Genomic DNA, 22,281 nt, shown 5'->3' with positions numbered 1-22,281 from the left:
AATCCCTTTGGTAGACTGTTCTAAATACTTTTAAACACTCTGTTCAAAAATTATCTTAACAGAACTATGTCTGAGAAAGAGAATGTGTGTTCCTAATGGCCAATCACCTGGAAATGAGTGCATTCCAGCTGACTTGATTGAAATCACTTAAGTTTTTGTTTGTTATGTTTCTAAGAATACAAGCTGCTGAGGTCATAGTAAATGACTTCATAGGAGCTGAAAGACCTACCCAGAAGCACCCTGGGCACATCTGTATCACTTCCTCTGTTTATAAGAAAAGGGAAAATTCCACTACTGAGCGTTAGTCCATGACCCACTTCTCTATTTTTTTGAGGGGGAAAAGAGGTTTATTTTTGAGAACATTATTAAACATTTATTAAGCACTAACTATATCCCTAGGAATTTGCTAAGTCATCTGCATAAAAATGTAAATAAAAGATGGCTTTTAGAAAAAAAGAGACTCAATTACTATGACCAAAATCAAAACATAAGATACAAGAAGTAGAACAGAGGAATTAGAATGTCTATTGCTTACATAAGATGTCTCCCACAACAACAACACATCCAAAACGGAGCTCTTTATTTGTTCTCCAACTTTTTTTTTTTTTTTAGTGTTTCAAGTTTTTATTTAAACTTTAGTTAGTTAATATATAGTGTAATACTGGTTTCAGGAATAGAATTTAGTGATTCATCACTTATATACAGTGCTCATCATAACAAGTGCCCTCCTTAATACCCATCACCCATTTAATCCATGCCTCACCCATCTCCCTCCATCAACCCTTAGTTTGTTCTCTATCATTAAGAGTCTCTTATGGCGGGGTGCCTGGATGGCTGAGTTGTTAAGTGTCTGCCTTTGGCTCAGGTCATAATCCCAGGGTCCTGGGGTTGAGCCCCACATCGGGCTCCCTGCTCCACGGGAAGCCTGCTTCTCCCTCTCCCACTCCCCCTGCTTGTGTTCTGTCAAATAAATAAATAAAATCTTAAAAAAAAGTCTCTTATGGCTTGTTTTCCTCTCTCCTTTTATTCTTTACCCTTTTCCCATATGTTCATCTGTTTTGTTTCTTAAATTCCACATATGAGTGAAATAATATGGTATTTGTCTTTCTCTGACAGACTTAGCTTGCTTAGCATAATACACTCTAGTTCCATCCATGTCGTTGCAAATGGCAAGACTTCATTCTTTCTGATGGCTGAGTAATACTCCATTTTATGTATACACACACACACACACACACACACACACACACACACCACATCTTCTTTATCCATTTATCGGGAGACAGACATTTGGGCTCTTTCTATTATTTGGCTATTGCTGATAATGCTGTTATAAACATCGGGATGCATGTGCCCCTTTGAATCAGTATTTTTGTATTCTTTGGATAAATACCTAGTAGTGCAATTCCTGGGTCATAAGGTATTTCTAAACTTTTTGAGGAAGTTCCATACTGTTTTCCAGAGTGGCTGTACCAGCTCACATTCCCACCAGCAGTATAACATGGTTCCCCTTTCTATGCATCCTCACCAACATTTGCTGTTTCCTGTGTTAATTTTAGCCATTCTGACAGGTGTGAGGTGGTATCTCATTATAGTTTTGATTTGTATTTGCCTGATGATGAGTAAGGTTGAGCATCTTTTCATGTGTCTGTCGGCCATTTGTATGTCTTCTTTGGAAAAATGTCTATTCATGTCTTCTGCCCATTTCCTGACTGGATTTTTTGGGTTTTTTGGGTGTTGAGCTTGTTAAGTTCTTTAGATTTTAGGTACTAACCCTTTGTCAGATAGGTCATTTGCAAATATCTTCCCCCATTCCATACATTGCCTTTTAGTTTTGTTGATTGTTTTCTTCACTGTGCAGAAGCTTTTTATCTTGATGAGGTCCCAATAGTTTGTTTTTGCTTTTGTTTCTCTTGCCTTGGGAGACGTGTCTAGTAAAAAGTTGCTACAGCTGATGTCAAAGAGGTTGTTGACTGTGTTCTCCTCTGGATTTTGATGGTTTTCTGTCTCAAATTGTCTCAGATTTGGTCTTTCCTCCATTTTGAATTTATTTTTGTGTGTGGTGTAAGAAAGTGGTCCAGTTTCATTCTTCTGCATATTGCTGTCCGGTTTTACCAACACCATTTGTTGAAGAGAGTGTCTTTATTCCACGGGATATTCTTTCCTGCCTTGTTAAAGATTAGTTGACCACATAGTTGTGGGTCCATTTCTGGGTTTTCTTTTCTGTTCCATTGATCAATGTGTCTGTTTTTGTGCCACTACCATACTATCTTGATGATTAAAGCTTTGTAATATAGCTTGAAGTCCAGAAATGTGATGCCTCCAGCTTTGCTTTTCTTTTTCAAGATTGTTTTGGCTATTCGGGGTCTTTTATGGTTCCATACAGATTTCAGGATTGTTTGTTCTATATTTGTGAAAAATGCTGGTGGTATTTTGATAAGGATTGCATTAAATGTGTAGACTGCTTTGGATAGTACAGACATTTTAACAGTATTTGTTCTTCCATTTCATGAATTTTTTCTATTTGGAATTTTCTTCTATTTCTTTGTGTCATCTTCAGTTTCTTTCATAAATGTTTTACAATTTTTAGAGTGCAGATCTTTTACCTCTTTGGTTAGGTTTACTTCTGGGCATCTTATGGTTTTTGGTGCAATTGTAAATGGAATTGATTCCTTGATTTCTCTTTCTGCTGCTTCATTATTGGTATATAAAAGTGCAACAGATTTCTGTACAATGATTTTGTATCCTGAGACTTTACTCACTTTTCCCCACTGAGGATGATTTTAGCTGTGGGTCTTTCGCACATAGCTTTTATGATACTGAGGTATGTTCCCTCTATCCCTACGCTGTGAAGAATTTTAATCAAGAAAGAATGCTGTAATTGTCAAATGCTTTTTCTGCATCTATTGAGAGGATCATATGGTTCTCACCCTTTCTTTTATTAATGTGGTGTATCCCGTTGATAGATTTGCAAATACTGAACCACTCTTGCAACCCAGGAATAAATCCCACTTGATTGTGGTGAATTACTATTTTTATGTACTATTGGGTTTGATTTGCTAGTACCTTGTTGAGAAGATTCACCTGGATGAACATGGATATTGGCCTGTACTTCTTCTTAGTGGGGTCTTTCGTTTCGGAATCAAGGTAATGCTGGCCTTGTAGGATGAATCTGGAAATTTTCCTTCTACTTCTATTTTTTGGAACATTTTGAGAAGAATACGTATTAACTCTTTCAATGTTTGGTAGAATTCCCATGGGAAGCCATCTGGTCCTGGACTTTCGTTTGAGTTTTTTGTTTTTGTTTTTGTTTTGTTTAAGAGAGAGTGTGCAAGTAGGGCAGGGCAGAAGGTTGGGAAGAGAGAGAGAGAATCCCAAGCAGGCTTCTTGCCCAGTGGGGAGCCCAATGAGGGGCTCAATCCCATGACCCTGAGATCATGACCCGAGTGAAAATCAAGAGTCAGATGCATAATCAACTGAGCCACCCAGGTGCTCCTGTTGGCTGATTTTTGATAACTGGTTCAATTTTTTTGCTGGTTATGGGTTTGTCTCAATTTTCTATTTCTCACAGTTTCAGTTTTGGTAGTTTAGATGTTTCTAGGAATTTATCCATTTCTTCCAGATTGCCCAATTTGTTGGCATACAATTTTTCATAATATTCTTTTACAATTGTTTGTGTTTTTGTGGTGTTGGTTGTGATCTCTCCTTTCTCATTCATGAATGAGAGAGAATTTATTTGGGTCCTTTCTCTTTCTTTTTGGTAAGTCTGGCTAGGGGTTTATCAATTTCGTTAATTCTTTCAAAGAACCAGCTCCTAATTTTATTGATCTGTCCTACTGTTTTTTTGGTTTGTTTCTACATCATGTACTTCTGCTCTTTATTAGTTCCCTTAGGCTTTAGACTTCAGGCTTCATTTACTATTCCTTTTCTAGCTCCTTGTTAGATCCTCTTGTTGGATAGACCCCTTTATTATGATACAGTGCCCTTCTTCATCTCTTGTTACAGTTTTAAAATCTAGTTTGTTAGGTTAGGTTGTGTATCTGAGATTTTCCTTGCTTCCTGAGGTAGGTCTGTATTGCTATCTATTTTCCACTTAAGACTGCCTTTGCTGCATCCCAAAAGTTTTGGACTGTCGTGTTTTCATTTTCATTTCTTCCATGTATTTGTTATTTCTTCTTTAATTTCTTAGTTAACCCCTTCTTTCTTTAGTAGGATGTTCTTTAACCTCCATGTATTTGTGGTCTTTCAAATTTTTTCTTGTGGTTGACTTCAAGTTTCATAGCATTGTGGTCAGAAAATAAGCACGGTATGATCTCAATTTTTTGTATTTGTTGAGGCCTGATTTGTGACCCAGTATGTGATCTAGTCTGGAAAATATTCCACGTGCACTCAAAAAATGTGTATTCTGCTGGTTAAGGATTAAATATTCTGAATATATCTGTTAAGTCCATATGGTCCAGTGTGTCACTCAAAGCCATTGTTTCCTTGTTGATTTCCTGCTTAGACAATCTGTCCATTGTTATAAGTGGGATGTTAAAGCCCCCTACTATTATTATATTATTATCAATGTGTTTCTTTATGTTTGTTATTGACTTATATATTTGGGTGCTCCCATGCTGGGGGCATAAATATTTATGATTGTTAGATCTTCTTGTTGGATAGACCCTTTTATTATGAAGCAGTGCCCTTCATCTCTTGTTACAGTTTTGATTTAAAATCTAGTTTGTCTGATATAAGTATGGCTATATATAGCTTTCTTTTTATGTCTATTAGCATGATAAATGGTTCTCCATGTCCTCAAAACTGCAGGTGTCTTTAGGTCTAAAATGAGTCTCTTGTAGGCAGCATATAGATGCATGACCCAATTTTTTAAAACATCATACAAGACTATAACATTCTAGTCAAATGAAAGAGTGGGCATTCTCTTACAGACTGTATATTTAAGACATCAGATGAGGTAACCTACAAAGAAGGGTACCTACCAAATTAAAGCAAAAATTCAAAGAAAGAAAACTACCTTGTCTATGCTACATAGTTAAAATGAAGCTCCTCTATGGCTCTACTGGGAAAGGTAAACTTTCCAGTAAGAAATCAACAGAGCACCCAAGTCTGAGGAAATGTATTTAGCAGCTTCCCCAATAAGCTCTCCTTCCACATTTATCATGTCCCATTAGCTGCATATCCTTATCCACATCACAATTCAGACACAAGATTAGACCTTGAAGTATGTGGCAGGGGTGGGTTGGGAAGGATAATGCACCTTCAAGATGTCCATGAAAAATCCTTAGCTCTTTCAGATGATTTAATTACTATATTGTGTAATTCATGCCAGTTCATAATGGCATATTATTTTATTTAGCTTTTAAAGAAATTACCTAAACATAGGATATCAAACTCAATACTTCAAGTACTTTGAAAATACCTCATTTTGACATAACTAAACGAACCAAAGCACAGAGTATTAAATATTCTGCACTGAATTCTACCAATTCTAGAAAGAAAATATGAAAAGGAAATCTCTGAAATAACTGTTGTGGTTATGGCATGTGCCCTTCATAACATGATCATCAGAAGAAATATGATAGTGGCTATGTGATATAGCCCATGGAAAAGAGCAGTAGTGCAGGTGCCTAGAGAGATAATGCCTTATCAATCCAAAGATATTTTTGCTTAGAAATAATATCCACCTACAAAAAAAATTTGTTTGTTATACAAATGTTACTTGTTTTTCTTTTCCTGAAAAAAAGTAAAGGCTCTATTTGATAGTCTGCGACAAAATGGCATCCTTCACCCAGCTTTTTAATCAATGTTAAGAATGAGAGTAAAAGGAAGCCTGGGTGGCTCAGTTGGTTAAGTGTCCGACTCTTGGTTTCAGCTCCTCACAATCTCAGGTTTGTGAGACTAAGCCCCACGTGGGGCTCCATGCTCAGCAGGGAGTCTGCTTGAGATTCTCCTTCTCCCTTTACCCTCTCCCTGCTCACACTCACTCTCTCAAATATATCTTAAAGGAAAAAAAAAAGATTGAGAGTAAAAATACAACCATTTAGCACTGAGAACTAACACACCTCTGCCATATTAGCAGAACACAGAAATCACCAATGCAGACCTGGACAGAGTACTGTCAGAAAGAACTAGGGAAAAGTTAGAAAAGAAAGACGGCACCTGATTCTTTGTTTTGTTTACCCAAACAGAGGAGTCCTACCCTTGAGTTGCATTAGGCAAAGCACCCAAACCACCAGTGCAGGTAACTCAAGAGTGTGCAGCTAAGGGTCAAGTAGCAGGGCAGGAGGGCAGGGGGCTGGGGGTCTGAGCCTCGTAACAGGCCCACAGACCAGATGATATTGAACATCTGCTCAAATTAGTGCTTCCCTCTTGACTAACATCTGGCAAGAACCACCAGCCAAGGCAACGTGTCAGAAAAGAGCTAAGTGGGCTGTGTGCAAAGCATCTGATCACAGGGATTCCTGCAATGCCTCCCTCCAAGGACATGCAGAGGCAGCAGCAAGCTGTGTGGTCAGAGAAGAGGAACTGAAGATTTAAATAACTTAAAAAGGATGCAATGAAGAAACTGTCCAGGGATCAGTGTAACAGCGGTACATCTGTGAAATGGATGTCAGGGCAGCATATCTGAACACTTGTTACCTATTAGGGACTTTGAGTGAGATGTTTAATGACGACAACAACAAAACAAACCCGGCCTTGATGTTGGGCACAGGGCTCACAGGAAACAGTCAAGAAAGAAAAGAAAATTACGCAAATGCAATCAAGTAACAAAGTCGTATGTTTCACGGCAAGAGTGATTTTACTATCCTGAAGTTAGGTTCTGCCTTTGAAGACCTGACCTAAGACCTCACCAGAACACACTAGAACAGCCTAAGCTTGTGAGAGAAGTATCTGCTTACTCTGTGAGCAAACTCAGGACAAGTTAGAAAAATAAGTGAAAGCTGGAGGACAGAAGGGAGGTCAGTGACATCAGCAATCTTAATCCAAATGTTGCTGACAAATCGAACAGCTCAGACAAAGCCAAAGATGATGGTGCTGTTTGTTTTTATGATGGAAAAGACCGCTCTACACTTGAAGTTCATGCTACAGAAAAGTAGTGACTACACTGATTGCTGAGTTACAGAGCTCCCCATTCTTCACCCTGTTTTTGTAAGCAAGATAAGGAGGTAAGGTGACATTCAAGAAAGCATGTTTCAGGGCATATCCTCCTGGGACTGTCCACATTCCTGCAGGTAGCTCATAATTTCTAGATACACAATGAATTCTCATGATTTGTGATCCTAAAGACTTGCATTCCAATTTTTCCCTAGGGTAGCGACATATGTTTTATTTTTTAAAAATGCCCAAATGAAAGGTCAAAATAAAGTTGAGTGCCTAAAAAGCGGAGTTATTTAGAGTAGTCATCTCTACGAATAAATAAGAAAACATGAGGACTTCTATTTACGCATTTTCATTCTATCCTTTTATGTCTTTTTGTGTATGTTTTGTAATGTATGTACTATGTTGGTGCAGTATTATAGGTATAAAATTTATATATAAATATATACGTGCCTATCAGGGGAGTTTTGCTCCATGAGCAAAAATTTGTGGCTTTAATCTAGGGAACTAAGTTGTGCAGACACCTTATTCTCTCATCATACTAAGAGAAGGAAAGTGTTCTATACTTACGGTCATTTTCTTCTTGAATTTCAATATTAACCATATCGATACAATTCTGAATTTCATTCCAGCTTAAGTTATCTTGCCCTTGGGATAAGGCTTCCAGTTTAAAGGTGAGTAGTGTATTTGTGTAACTGTGGAAGAGAAAACAGTCATACTTATCAGAGACATTCATTCTTTGTTCATCTCATGCATCTTAAATTTGGCACGTGGCCAAAAGTAGATGTTATGAGATTAAGAGTAGAAAGGCACATAAAATTGTCTAGCACAACTTTGTGAACACATAGCAAGTTCACTTATATTAATGGTGTTTTTTCTTTATGATACTTTATGAACAAATGCTGTTTAATGAAACTGCTTCAAAATCTAACCTCATATCTAACTCAAGGAAAAAGGAAAAAAAAAAACCCCTTAAGTTCTCAACTCTGTGAAATCACTTTTTCCCCTTCAGTTTCTTATTTTCCTTCCCTTCGCATGTTTTGGCTCTGCTCAGGCTTCAGATAAACTTTTATGTGGTAAAATTTAGAGCCTTGGTTCTCAAGGCTCTAAATTTAGAGCCTCATGGTTCTCAACCTTTGCATCAAGGGTTCTTTTTATAATTTTTCTTGTTCCTTCCAAAATCTGAGCTTTAGAGCCCTTTACACCTGTAACCTTAACCCAGCTGCGTTACCTTGAGGCCTAATATGCCCAGGGGGGAATCAAATAAAATACAAATGCAGTTCCAGAAACCTTGCTGAGTAACACAGATCTTCAACGTATGTTTTCTCGAAGATGCAGGACATGAGTGAAGTCCTTCCTCACCTGTCCATTTCTCCTCAGGCTCCAGAGCAGCTACTCAAAAACCTCCCTCTGTGTCCGCTCACTGCTATGGCATTCTTGCCCCTCATTTCTGACCCTTGACTCTCCTCACTATGCACAACCCTCTGGCAAAGAGAGCTTGATCAGCCACTTCAATTACTTGTCTTGTTTGGGGAAATTTTAGGGATGAAAATTATCCATCTTGATTTGGTACTAAGGAACCCATTTCTCAGTAGTCATGTTTCCCATTTAAAAATCCCAGAACGAATGTTACAAACATAAGCTGACATGAGCTGTTCTAGCCCCAAGTAGAGAAAGTCAAGAGTCTAGTTTGCTTCTGAATTACCCCAGGGAAATAAAGGCCAACCTTCTATGTGCATACTTACTCACCATGCATTTTGACTTCTGAATAGCACCTTTGGATTGCTAACAGCAGAGGTTAGGAAAAGTAACATCACATTAAGTTTAAAACTGTTTTCCTGGTTGTGACTGATTTTGTGAAAATTCTGCATGCTTTAAGGTAGCACTCGGGTGCCTTCTATAGAGGGTAGCTTGAGAGAGAAAAACATTCAAAATAGGAAGTGGTAGTGATATCTTTTACCTGTGGCTGAATAAGGTGTCACCAATTTCAGGCCTGAAAGTGGCTAACGGTCACGTCTGAGATTTTCACCTTACCAAAATTTATAAGCCTAAGAAACACTCTGTTACACTAGTAATACATAAACAATAGTATTGAATAACAATAACAAAATGTCAACTTGCACTCCTGAGTGTCCCTTTGGGACAGAGACCATTCTGTAAGCAAGGGCAAAATCCTCATGGGCATTTCACATGATTAACATCTAAATGATCCAGGGGGAATAAAATGAGAAAGCTTAAGGATGAACACAAGGAAAATCCTCATCATCGCCCATCATTTCTTTAGAGATGAACATACAGTAGCCAAAGGAAAGAGCTTTTTAGGAGTAAGCCAACAGAGCTGCAAAGGCTTTTCTATGTGAGCATCAGCCTCCAGGACTAAGGCATCAGCTATAGAAAACACTCTGCAGTTCACCCTCACAGAGAGGTCCAAGTCCCGTCCCTCCACGCCTCTCAGCACTCTATACTGGTGGCTATAGGCAGACCAGGAACAGCGCATTTCTAACAGACTTCTGATGCAGATGTAGGGGTTTCTACACTTGAGAGATGAAGAAAAGGCTGTCAACAGTCAGACTCAGATATTTTTGGCCCTGATGCTATCTATGTTCCTTTAACCACTTCACTAATGTCAGGAGAGATGGCATTAGCTGGCGTGGGGAGAAGCATGGAAATAATCTGCGGAAGCATCATCTGTGGTTGGCAGCTCCAGCAGTGTGCCTGGAGAGGTGACAGGCACCCCATTCCCAGTGGCGAGAGGAGCACGCACAGTAGACAGGCCAGCAAGTACACAGTGTGTTCACATCCAGCTTGATGGAAGCATGATGCACAAGGAGAGATGGAACTAGAGTGGAGTCAGAATGTGCTTAGAGAGAGGAGTCTGTTCTTGTTGCAGATGAGAACAAGGAACAATCAAATGGAGAGCGCTGTAACCATAGCTACATTTTGGAACAATTAATCTGGGACAGCAGATGCCTAGAGCCAATACCAGCTCTCCATCACTTTTTTGAGAATTAGAAGAGTCTTTCTGGGGAACCACAGGCCAAGGGTGGAAGCCATGGCAAATAGGTAGATACTCTGTATGACTACATCAAGGTGGCCCTGCCCCACTCCTGGTGCTATGAAGAACCTGGACAACCCTGGGGAGAGGCCCAGATGGAGCCTCATTTCTTCAACTTGAAAACTTGGGCTTCCAAGAACTGTGTTAAAAAGTGGACCATGAAGGTAAAACGCTGAGGCTGTGGAAGATCACTTGGGGCTGGATCAACTGTCAGCCCAAGAACCAAGGGGACCCTGATATCTCATGGTACTGGTCATTCTGCTGACCCAGAAAGTGCTTAGGTCAAACTTTAAAAACATGATTAAAATGAACAATTTTTTTCAAGCTTCCCATATAGAATACTTGAACTCTGAAGCTGTATCTGTGGTTTTCCCCTGGGAAAAAGTGGTTCTCAAATGGGGTGTGAGATTCCTTGATGGGTTATTTGCAAATTGGGGGGCGGGTACGGAGGAATTTTGGTAATCAAAATGGGTGATGTGGAGGGAAGGCAGTACAGTTACTTAGAGGGCAGTGGCCAGGATGTGCAATCTGTGGGACAGTTGTGACAATTACCTCACCAAGATGTCCCATTAGAGCCCCACTGGGCTGTAAGCTTTGTAAGGAAGTGACCAGTTCACCAGCTCTGTCTTCCACTCAAGCACTGAGGGACGGCAGCCAAGTCTGGTTAGGTGAAAATGAAGGAGGACATTAAAGACACAGGAGGACCAGTTTGGACGTTATTACAGAAGCAAAGGTGACAAGTCCAGTTAGGCTGTGGCTGGGAAATGGCAACATTTTGCAGGTGTTAACACATACAGAATGGATGTTGACAGGGAGAAATGAGCAGGCTGTTCACAGCACAAGGGTGCCTGGCAGGGGAAAACGAGTAGAACTTGAGGTTTCTAAGCCTGGGGAAGAGAATGGTGCCATTAGCAATAAAATAAATTACCTTGGGAACAGACTCAGGAGTTACATTCATAGGTGGCCAAATTTAAGTAGAACAAGAACATCCGTTTCTCCAAGAAGACTAAAAAAGAAAATCCTCTGTCCTACTTTGGTGCCATTCTCTACACAGACAAGGAGTTAAGCATTTAAAAAAAAATCTAAAGTCTTTTACATTTTCTTGTACAACTGTCATGATCCAAGAGAATGACCCAGTCTCTAAGCAGTTCAGCTGAAATCAGTACTGAAAAGAGCTTTTGTCAGGATCTATGCAGACATCTCCCCCTAGTGGTTAGCAAGAATCCAGGCTACAAAATCACTCATTTTAACTTGGGCTTCGGTTTTACAGAACCTCTAATGGACTCCTTATTCTGGCCCCTTAATTTTCTCTGTAGAGCTGCTGTAGTGTTTTATACTATTAACTGAACTATCTAGTAGCATATTTCAGAGACATGAAATGGAAGATACTAAACTGAGATTCTCACCCACTGCCATGATCCACTGCGCTCTCAGCTTTCCTTGGGTTTAACATTCAAAACAATGGGGTTTGGGCTTCAGTTGCCCAACTGTGGGTCCATAAATCCAAATTTAGTTTCCTCATCAGTAAAATAAAATAACTGGACTGGATCATGGTTAAAGTTTCTTCCAACTCTTCTACATTCGGTGGTCTCCCAAAAAAAAAAAAAAAAAAAGCCCAAAGGAAGGTATGTTTTCTTTTTTTAAAGATTTTTATTTATGTATTTGACAGAGAGAGAAACAGCGAGAGAGGGAACAGAAGCAGGGCAAATGGGAGAAGCAGGCTTCCCACAGAGCAGGGAGCCCGATGCAGGGCTCGATCCCAGGACCCTGGGATCATAACCTGAGCTGAAGGCAGACGCTTAATGACTGAGCCATCCAGGTGCCCCAGGAAGGTATTTTTATTTTTAGCCTATCCCATCATCTTTGGTAATGACAAAGTCAGTCAGTAATTGCCACAACATGGTCATTTTTAGATTCTTTCTCTCCCTAAAAGAAATACTGTAAAAAAGGACTCATATTAGGACTGTTGAAGTAGACTAGTTTTTGAGGAATCAAGTACAGCTTTATGGATTTCTTTAGCAAGGAGCAAATCTTTAATTTGCAAGATCTGCCAAACACACCTTTCTGTATTAAAGGGAGGCTTGGAAGATGTTCCCTTACCGTTCTACATACGATTCATCCAGATTGTTGAGGCCTATTGTTGGGCTTGTGAGTTGATTCTGCACAGAAACGAGATCACTGTTTTCCAAGGCCTGGTTGAGTAAAGCAACAGCAGACAGCATTTCCACTGCAATCAAGAGCTCCTCATGGGCCAAGTAGTTCTGCTGGAAAATATGTGCAATACAAGTTTCCCAAATTACAAGCCTCAGGTATGTGATAGGGTTTTAGAACGCCTATTTCAAAGAACAAATAAAACTTAAAGATTTTGAGAAACCAGGAGAAAGAAGGCTCAATGGCCACCTATTTTTCATTGGCTTTAAAGAACAAGTGAGCAGCTTCTGGGTTTTTCTTAGCTGATCATTTAAGGGACAGAATTAATGACAACCAAAGGTTCTGATTCCTCAAACATCTGCACTGCCCTAGCTGATTCCTACCACCCGTTCTGTTAGCTGCTTACAGGCTCAGACTTACCAAATAATTAAGTGAAGGATTAGACAAGCCTGTCTCTGCCTGAGAGTGTGAGGTTAAGATTTTTGGTAGTGATTTTCAGTTTAAAGTAAGGGTAAGGCAAAGTTTTACCTACAAGTTATAACCCCAGAAAAGTAAATCAAACTCATTAAGAATATCAATTCTAGTCCCAAAAAAGTTAATCTGAGTCACTTTTTAATAACTGCGTAGAAATGTTATTTTCTATTATTTTTTTAAAAGATTTATTTTAGAGCGAGAGTGAGTGGGGGCAGGGGCAGAGGGAGACAATCTCCAAGCAGACTTTGCGATGAGCATGGAGCCCGACAATGTGGGGCTCGATCTCACAACCCATGAGATCATGACCTGAGCAGAAATCACAAGTCAGATGCTCAACTGGCTGAGCCACCCAGACGCCCCAGTAACTGGGTAGAAATTTTAAAACATACCGAAGTCTGGATATTTGAAGAAATGTGAAGTCAATCTTAGAATAAAGCAAGTATGATTTATAATTTTGGATTTGGCTTAAAAAAAATACATCTCATGGTAGCTACACTTGTGGTGAGCATAGCATACAGTATAACCTTGCCAAGTGGCTCCCTTGTACACCTGAAAGTAATGTAACATTGGGTGTCAACCATAGTCAAATAAAATTTAGAAAACCACTTCTGAGACTTTCGAACAGCTTCCCCCTTCAATGTTCTCCTCCATTTAACCATTTTATACTGACTTGGTTGAACTTCAAAAGGGTTATTTCTTCCATTATAGCGAAGGAACACAGAGGGAGCAGAAAATTAATAGAAAAAACTGTATTTACAGTTAGGGTATTTTCTGTATTTAATATATAAAATGTAATATTTATATTAAAATGCATTATAGCTTTCTGGATCTCCACAGGTATCCCACAGCAGTGGATTTTAGAGTAACAAGGCATAATTTTACCTTCCAAAGCAAATGGGAAGAAGGGGTTATTACAGGGAGCATGTAAGCAAATTTTATCCAAGTTTCTTATATTAACTACAAGTTTAACACATAACGGAAGTATAAAATTACAAGTAAAAGAGCAGGATGGAAACATTTTGAGATCCAACTCCTATACCCCTTCCAGTAATTGTCCACAAATATCTAACATGGTATACAGCAGGATACGGAAAAATAAAGAAGCTGTGGGTCTGGACAACCATAGATTGACCATTGACCAGTTAGGGATGAATGGCTGGGCTAGAGTGTGAGTAGCCTTGGGCTTCAAAGCTGGTGGTACAGGAGAAACTATCAAAGAAAGAACTTAAGTGCAATTTCAAAACATGACCTACTTTTCTTTTATTACAAAATAGTATCTTTCTATTTAGAAAACAAGAAGTCTTGGTATGCAAGAATAAGAAAACAAATCCTCCCACCCAAGCCCTTTAGTGTATATCCATTTATTTATTTTTAATTCATACATTTACAGAGGTTTTTTTAAACAGAATTTTCATGGTACAAAAAGCCCTCTAGATAATGACGTTTTAATCTCATTTTTTCCACTTGATATTAGCGTGTGCAACCTGTTGTTAAACATGTGGTTTGTTTCTTGCTTCTCAGTATTACAGAACATGTTGTGAAACAATCCCTATGCATACAACTTTTTGATTAATATTTTTTAGGCTCTTTTCCTAGCAATGTAATTGTCAGGATAATGGGTAAAAGACCTGCATACACTTAACTGAGACCAGCCTTCCAGGAAGGGTGCCCCATTCATGCTTCCATCGGACAGGGAGGAGATGCCTCCTGCCCCAAATTTATACCTACACCACGTTAGATCTCTCAGTGCTACTAATTTGATTTCCCAAAACAACTGTATCTTAATTTACATTTACTTCTGATTGAGTTTGAACATTTGTGTGTGTGTATCTGTCATTGTATATGCCGATCTTTGTGAATTGGCTGTTCATGCTTTTGGCCTCCCCCCTTCCCTTTTTTTCGTGGCACAGTGCTGTTTCTGATTTTTAAGATCCAATGTTCTTCTACATTTCCTTAGAACTTCAATTTTTTAAGTTACTTTTTACATTTAACTTTTTATGTTGGGAATTTATTCTGATATGCATAGTGAGGTCATGTTTTCTTTTTCAAATGGCTAAACACTCGTAAGGATTTCATTCTCTTCTCCACCTTTTTGAAATACTAGTGTTCTCATATAATCAGTTCTTGGCGCTGCTTCCAGTACTTTTTATTCTGTTCCATTGTTTGGGTTAATCCTGTACTAGTACACATGGTTTTAATTACTGTAACCTTATATATTACCGTTTAATACCATTCGCATATTAAGCAGCATTCAATTTACAAAAGTTAAAGTCATGGCGCTAATGTTCTTCATTTCTAGAAATGCAGACTTGCAGCTAATTATTCTGTACAAAAAACATGATATATTTTTTAAAAATTTCAGTGCACTTAAAAAAATTATCCGAAGTGCTTCAAAAATCAGAGACTAAGAGAATAAGAACAACTTGTTTTCAACGTGTATTTGTGTAGACTGCTGCCTGCACTTCCTAACTAGGCAGACTCCTTATGGAGATGAAAAGCAGGAGTTGAAGAGGAAGGCAGCCGTGGACCTGGAACAGGGAGGCCAGGGGAACAGGGATTGGTACAAGTTGAAGACTCTGCGCCCCATTCACCTTTCCTAAACAGCCTTCCTCATGGCTTCAACTCAGAATTAACAGCTTTGTAACTGGAGTGTCCTCAGACTTACCATGGCATTCTGTTTCTGGAGGTTGAAAAGTTCATTCTGATACATTACAGCAGCAAAGGGATAAACAGCAGGCAGCTGGGCCTCCGGTCTCTTCAGTGCAAGTAGCGTATTCTCGGGGTCACCTTCCAGAATGACAGCATTGATGTGGTCCACGGCAGCCAGCCCTGAGTGGGGGTTGGGGGTGTCACATTCCGTCAGAGTGTCTGCTGTTTCCATGCTGCTTGACCCAACAAGCCCATCTTTCCAAGGATTAGAATCTAGGCAGTCCCTTTCCATGAACTCTCAAAAGCTGCAGGTGGAGGGCAGGCCAAGACTTGAAGATGGTAGCTCAGTAACTGGAAGTCAGGCCAGTCCCTGCAGAAAGTCCCTAAAAGGACTTCAGCATCGACAGAGCTGGAGTTAGGAGATCACTCTTGTCTAGCATGACTTCCCTACAAAACCTTGCCTGTCAGGATCAGCTCTGGTCTCACCTCTTCCACTGTACTAGTCCCTGAGGATTTCACACCTTGGGGAACCCCACATTGTTTAGAGCTGGGCCATAGAGATCCCATAGGCATTGTTCTTGAATACTCCTTGTGTATTAGTACTGCCTTTGCAAGGGGACTGAAGCTATGTCAACACCCAAAGCCAGCCTTGCCCCATCCCTGTAGCCTCCCTCTGAAGCAGCACCAATGGAAACCCACAGTTAGCACTGGGAGACAGTGCTGCTTGATACCATGGGATTTTTCTTTTCCTTTTTTTTTTTTTTTGAAGATTTTACTTAGTTGAAAGAAAGAGACAGAACATGAGTGGGGGGTGCAGAGGGAGAGGGAGAAGCAGACTCCCCGCTGAGCAGGAAGCCTGATGTGGGGCTCGATCCCAGGACCCTGAGATTGTGACCTGAGCCGAAGGCAGACACCTAATGGACCGAGGCACCCAGGCGCCCCCCTGATGTTATTTTTCTCAGAACATTCTCCCTCACCTCTTGTGTTCTGTGAAGTGTGATTTTAAGAAAAAATAATTTCAGAGGTGTTTTTTAAAAAATATTATAACCAAAATTTCTATGATTAAGTAAGTCTATGCCAGTATCACTTCACCTTACAAAAAACAAAAACCTTAACAAAAGCTCCTGAGAGCAAACCCGAGCAGCTTGCTTAGCCCGGACCGACAAGGGCGGGGCAATTCTGCCTCCAGCAAAGACATTTGGGAACCACGGCAACAGGCCCCTCCCTCAGAAGATCAGCACGAACAGCCAGCAAGCCAAGACCAAGTTTACCCATCAAGGAGAACGGGAGAACTCCAGCACTAGGGGAATACTGCACATAGAATTCATGGCTTTTTTTTTTTAACCATGATTCATTAGTTTTTCAAAGTTAATTTTTTTAACTGTTTTTTTTTAATTTTTCTTTTTCCCTTTTTCAACCAACATCTCATCAATCCCTTTTTTAAAAAAAAACTTTTTATTTTTCATTTTTAGAGTCATATTTTATCCCTTCATAGTAGTTACCGTTAATTTTGGTATATATATATATATAAGTTGTTCTCTCTTTAAAATTTTGAGATACAGTTTCTTCTAACAGATCAAAATATACCCTAAATCACTAGTGTATGGCTTTGTTCTAGTCTCCTGCCTGATCACATTCTCTCCCTTTTTTTTCCTCTTTTTTAAAAAATATTCTTCTTTCTTTTTTCAAACAACTCCTTATCAATTCTTTTTATAAAATCTTTTATAATTTTCATCTTTACAGTCATCTTCCATCCCTTCATTGTATCAACCCTTATTTTGTACATACATAAGTCTTTCTTCCTTTAAAATTTTAGGAGGCACTTTTTTCTAACAGACCAAAATATGCCCAAAATCTAGTGTGTGACACTGATCTATGCACTAGCCTGATCATATTTGATCATATTCTGGTTTTTTTGTATTGTTCTATTTTTGTTTTTATCTTTTTCTTTTTGTTTTTTTTTTCCTCTTTCTTTTTTCTTTCTTTCCCTTTCTTGTCCCCTGGTTTCAGGTCTTTTCTGATTTGTATAGAGTATATTTCCTGGGGATGTTGTTAACCTGTTAGCATTTTGTTCTTTCATTCATCTATTCTCCTCTAGACAAAAGGACAAGACGAAAAAAATCACCTCAGCAAAAAGAACAAGAGGTAGTACCGTCAGCCAGGACCTACTTAATACGGACATTAGTACGATGACGGACCTCGAGTTCAGAATCATGACTTTAAAGATACTAGCAGGGCTTGAAAAAAGCGTGGAAGTTATTAGAGAAACACTTTCCGGAGAAATAAAAGAACTAAAATCTAACCAAGACGAAATCAAAAAGGCTATTAATGAGGTGGAATCAAAAATGGGGGCACTAACTGCTAGGATAAATGAGGCAGAAGAGAGAATCAGTGATATAGAAGACCAAATGATGGAAAATAAAAAGGCTGAGAAAAAGAGAGAGAAACAACTACAGGATCACGAGGGCAGAATTCGAGAGATAAGCGATACGATAAGACGAAACAACATTAGAATAATTGGGATCCCAGAAGAAGAAAGAGAGAGAGGGGCAGAAGGTATACTGGAGCAAATAATAGCAGAAAACTTCCCTAATGTGAGGAAGGAAACAGGCATCAAAATCCAGGAGGCACAGAGAACCCCTCTCAAAATCAATAAAAATGGGTCAACACCCCGACATCTAATAGTAAAACTTACGAGTCTCAGAGACAAAGAGAAAATCCTGAAAGCAGCTCGGGAGAAGAGATAAGTAACCTACAATGGTAGAAATATTAGATTGGCAACAGACCTATCCACAGAGACCTGGCAGGCCAGAAAGGACTGGCATGATATCTTCAGAGCACTAAACGAGAAAAATATGCAGCCAAGAATACTATATCCAGCTAGGCTGTCACTGAAAATAGAAGGAGAGATAAAAAGCTTCCAGGACAAACAAACACTAAAGGAATTTGCAAACACGAAACCAGCCCTCCAAGAAATATTGAAAGGGGTCCTCTAAGCAAAGAGAGAGCCTAAGGGCAGCATAGATCAGAAAGGAACACAGACAATATACAGTAACAGTCACCTTACAGGCAACACAATGGCACTAAATTCATAACTTTCAATAGTTACCCTGAATGTAAATGGGCTCAATGCCCCAATCAAAAGACACAGGCTATCAGATTGGATTAAAAAACAAGACCCATCGATATGCTGTCTGCAAGAGACTCATTTTAGACCCAAAGGCACCCCCAGATTGAAAGTGAGGGGGTGGAAAACCATTTACCATGCTAATGGATACCAAAAGAAAGCTGAGATGGCAATCCTTCTATCAGACAAATCAGATTTTAAAACAAAGACTGTAATAAGAGATGAAGAAGGACACTATATCCTACTTAAAGGGTCTATCTAATGAGAAGATCTAACAATTGTAAATATCTATGCCCCGAACATGGGAGCAGCCAATTATATACGGCAATTAATAACAAAAGCAAAGAAACACATTGACAACAATACAGTAATAGTGGGGGACTTTAACACCCCCCTGACTGAAATGGACAGGTCATCTAAGCAAAAGATCAACAAGGAAATAAAGACTTTAAATGACACACTGGACAAAATGGACTTCACAGCCATATTCAGAACATTCCATCCCAAAGCAACAGAACACGCATTCTTCTCTAGTGCCCATGGAACATCCTCCAGAATTGATCACATCCTAGGTCACAAATCAGGTGTCAACCGGTACCAAAAGACTGGGATTATTCCCTGCATATTTTCAGACCACAATGCTTTGAAACTAGAACTCAATCACAAGAGGAAAGTTGGAAAGAACTCAAATGCATGGAGGCTAAAGAGCATCCTACTAAAGAATGAATGGGTCAACCAGGAAATTAAAGAAGAATTAAAAAAATTCATGGAAACCAATGAAAATGAAAACACAACTCTTCAAAATCTTTGGGATACAGCAAAGGCAGTCCTAAGAGGAAAGTATATAGCAATACAAGTCTTTCTCAAGAAACAAGAAAGGTCTCAAATACACAACCTAACCCTACACCTAAAGGAGCTGGAGAAAGAACAGCAAATAAAGCCTAAACCCAGCAAGAGAAGAGAAATAATAAAGATCAGAGCAAAAATCAATGAACTAGAAACCAAAAGAACAGGAGAACAGATCAACGAAATTAGGAGCTGGTTCTTTGAAAGAATTAACAAGATTGATAAACCCCTGGCCAGACTTATCCAAAAGAAAAGAGAAATGACCCAAATCAACAAAATCATGAATGAAAGAGGAGAAATCACAACCAACACTATAGAAATACAAACAATTATAAGAACATATTATGAGCAACTCTATGCCAGCAAATTAGATAACCTGGAAGAAATGGGTGCATTCCTAGAGATGTATCAACTACCAAAATTGAACCAGGAAGAAATAGAAAACCTGAACGGACCTATAACCACTAAGGAAATTGAAGCAGTCATCAAAAAGCTCGCAACAAACAAAAGCCCAGAGCCAGATGGCTTCCCAGGGGAATTCTATCAGACATTTAAAGAAGAATTAATACCTATTCTCCTGAAACTGTTCCAAAAAATAGAAATGGAAGGAAAACTTCCAAATTCACTTTATGAGGCCACCATTACCTTGATCCCCAAACCAGACAAAGACCCCATCAAAAAGGAGAATTACAGACCAATATCCTTGATGAACATGGATGCAAAAATTCTCACCAAAATACTAGAACAGGATCCAACAGTACATTAAAAGGATTATTCACCATGACCAAGTGGGATTTATCCCTGGGCTGCAAGGTTGGTTCAGCATCCGCAAATCAATCAACGTGATACAATACATTAACAAAAGAAAGAACAAGAATCATATGATCCTTTCAATAGATGCAGAAAAAGCATCTGACAAAGTACAGCATCCTTTCTTGATCAAAACTCTTCAGAGCATAGGGATAGAGGGTACATACCTCAATATCATAAAAGCCATCTATGAAAAACCTACAGCAAATATCATTCTCAATGGGGAAAAGTGAGAGCTTTTCCCCTGAGGTCAGGAACACAGCAGGAATGTCCACTCTCACCACTGCTATTCAACATAATATTAGAAGTCCTAGCCACAGCAATCAGACAACAAAATGAAATAAAAGGCATCCAAATCGGCAAAGAGGAAGTCAAACTCTCACTCTTTGCAGATGATATGATACTGTATGTGGAAAACATAAAGACTCCACCCCAAAATTGCTAGAACTCATACAGGAATTCAGTGGAGTGGCAGGATATAAAATCAATGCACAGAAATCAGTGGCATTCGTATACACCAACAACAAGACGGAAGAGAGACAAATTAAGGAGTGAGTCGATTCCATTTACAATTGCACCCAAAACCATAAGAACCTAGGAATAAATCTAACCAAAGAGGCAAAGGATCTGTACTCAGAAAACTATAAAATACTCATGAAAGAAATTGAGGAAGACACAAAGAAATAGAAAAACGTTCCATGCTCATGGATTGGAAGAACAAACATTGTGAAGATGTCAATGCTACCTAAAGCAATCTACACATTCAATGCAATCCCCATCAAAATACCATCCACTTTTTTTAAAGAAATGGAACAAAGAATCCTAAAATTTGTATGGAGCCAGAAGAGACCCCGAATAGCCAGAGGAATGTGGAAAAGAAAAGCAAAGTTGGCAGCATCACAATTCCGGACTTCCAGCTCTATTACAAAGCAGTCATCATCAAGACAGTATGGTCCTGGCACAAAAACAGACACACAGATCAATGGAACAGAATCGGGAGCCCAGAAATGGACCCTCCACTCTATGGTCAACTCATCTTTGACAAAGCAGGAAAGAATGTCCAATGGCAAAAAGACAGTCTCTTCAACAAATGGTGTTGGGAAAATTGGACAGCCACATGCAGAAGAATGAAACTGGACCATTTCCTTATACCACACACAAAAATAGACTCCAAATGGTTGAAAGACCTAAACGTGAGACAGGAGTCCATCAAAATCCTAAAGGAGAACACAGGCAGCTACCTCTTCGACCTCAGCCACAGCAGCTTCTTCCTAGAAACATCGCCAAAGGCAAGGGAAGCCAGGGCCAAAATGAACTATTGGGATTTCATCAAGATAAAAAGCTTTTGCACAGCAAAAGAAACAGTCCACAAAACCAAAAGACAACTGACAGAACGGGAGAAGATAGTTACAAATGACATATCAGATAAAGGGCTAGTATCCAAAATCTATAAAGAATTTCTCAAACTCAACACCCAAAGAACAAATAATCCAATCCAGAAATGGGCAGAAGACATGAACAGACATTTTTCCAAAGAAGACATCCAAATGGCCAACAGACACATGAAAAAGTGTTCAATATCACTCGGCATCAGGGAAATCCAAATCAAAACCTCAATGAGATACCGCCTCACACCAGTCAGAATGGCTAAAATTAACAAGTCAGGAAACGACAGATGTTGGCGAGGATGTGGAGAAAGGCGAACCCTCCTACACTGTTGGTGGGAATGCAAGCTGGTGCAACCACTCTGGAAAACAGTATGGAGGTTCCTCCATATGGAGGAAAATAGAGCTACCATACAATCCAGCAATTGCACTACTGGGTATTTACCACAAAGATACAAATGTAGGGATCCGAAGGGGTACGTGCACCCCAATGTTTATAGCAGCAATGTCCACAATAGCCAAACTGTGGAAAGAGCCAAGATGTCCATCGACAGATGAATGGATAAAGAAGATGTGGTATATATACACAATGGAATATTATGCAGCCATCAAAAGGAATGAGATCTTGCCATTTGCAACAACGTGGATGGAACTGGAGGGTGTTATGCTGAGTGAAATAAGTC

General features: G+C 39.3%; 1 protein-coding gene across 3 annotated transcripts in view; it reads right to left on the bottom strand.

Annotated features, from left to right (window-relative positions):
• IQGAP2 (IQ motif containing GTPase activating protein 2) overlaps nucleotides 1-22,281 on the bottom strand; it is a 287,962-nt gene that overhangs the window by 91,682 nt on the left and 173,999 nt on the right. For 2 of the 3 annotated variants that reach the window (XM_028114559.2, XM_028114561.2), the window contains 3 exons: nucleotides 15,447-15,610; nucleotides 12,257-12,420; nucleotides 7,672-7,796 (listed from right to left, as the gene is read on the bottom strand). In XM_028114559.2, coding sequence (XP_027970360.1) covers nucleotides 7,672-7,796; nucleotides 12,257-12,420; nucleotides 15,447-15,610 — 453 coding nt within the window. The remainder of the gene's footprint in view (nucleotides 1-7,671; nucleotides 7,797-12,256; nucleotides 12,421-15,446; nucleotides 15,611-22,281) is intronic. The other variant, XM_028114560.2, reaches the window with a different exon arrangement.

This window comes from Eumetopias jubatus, unplaced genomic scaffold, assembly GCF_037043125.1.
Source record: "Eumetopias jubatus isolate StellerSeaLion01/CBP00866 unplaced genomic scaffold, mEumJub1_p1.0 scaffold_5, whole genome shotgun sequence".
Lineage (NCBI taxonomy): Eukaryota > Metazoa > Chordata > Mammalia > Carnivora > Otariidae > Eumetopias > Eumetopias jubatus.
Note: the sequence above shows the minus strand (reverse complement) of the source record. Positions and strands in the feature narration are given on the sequence as shown.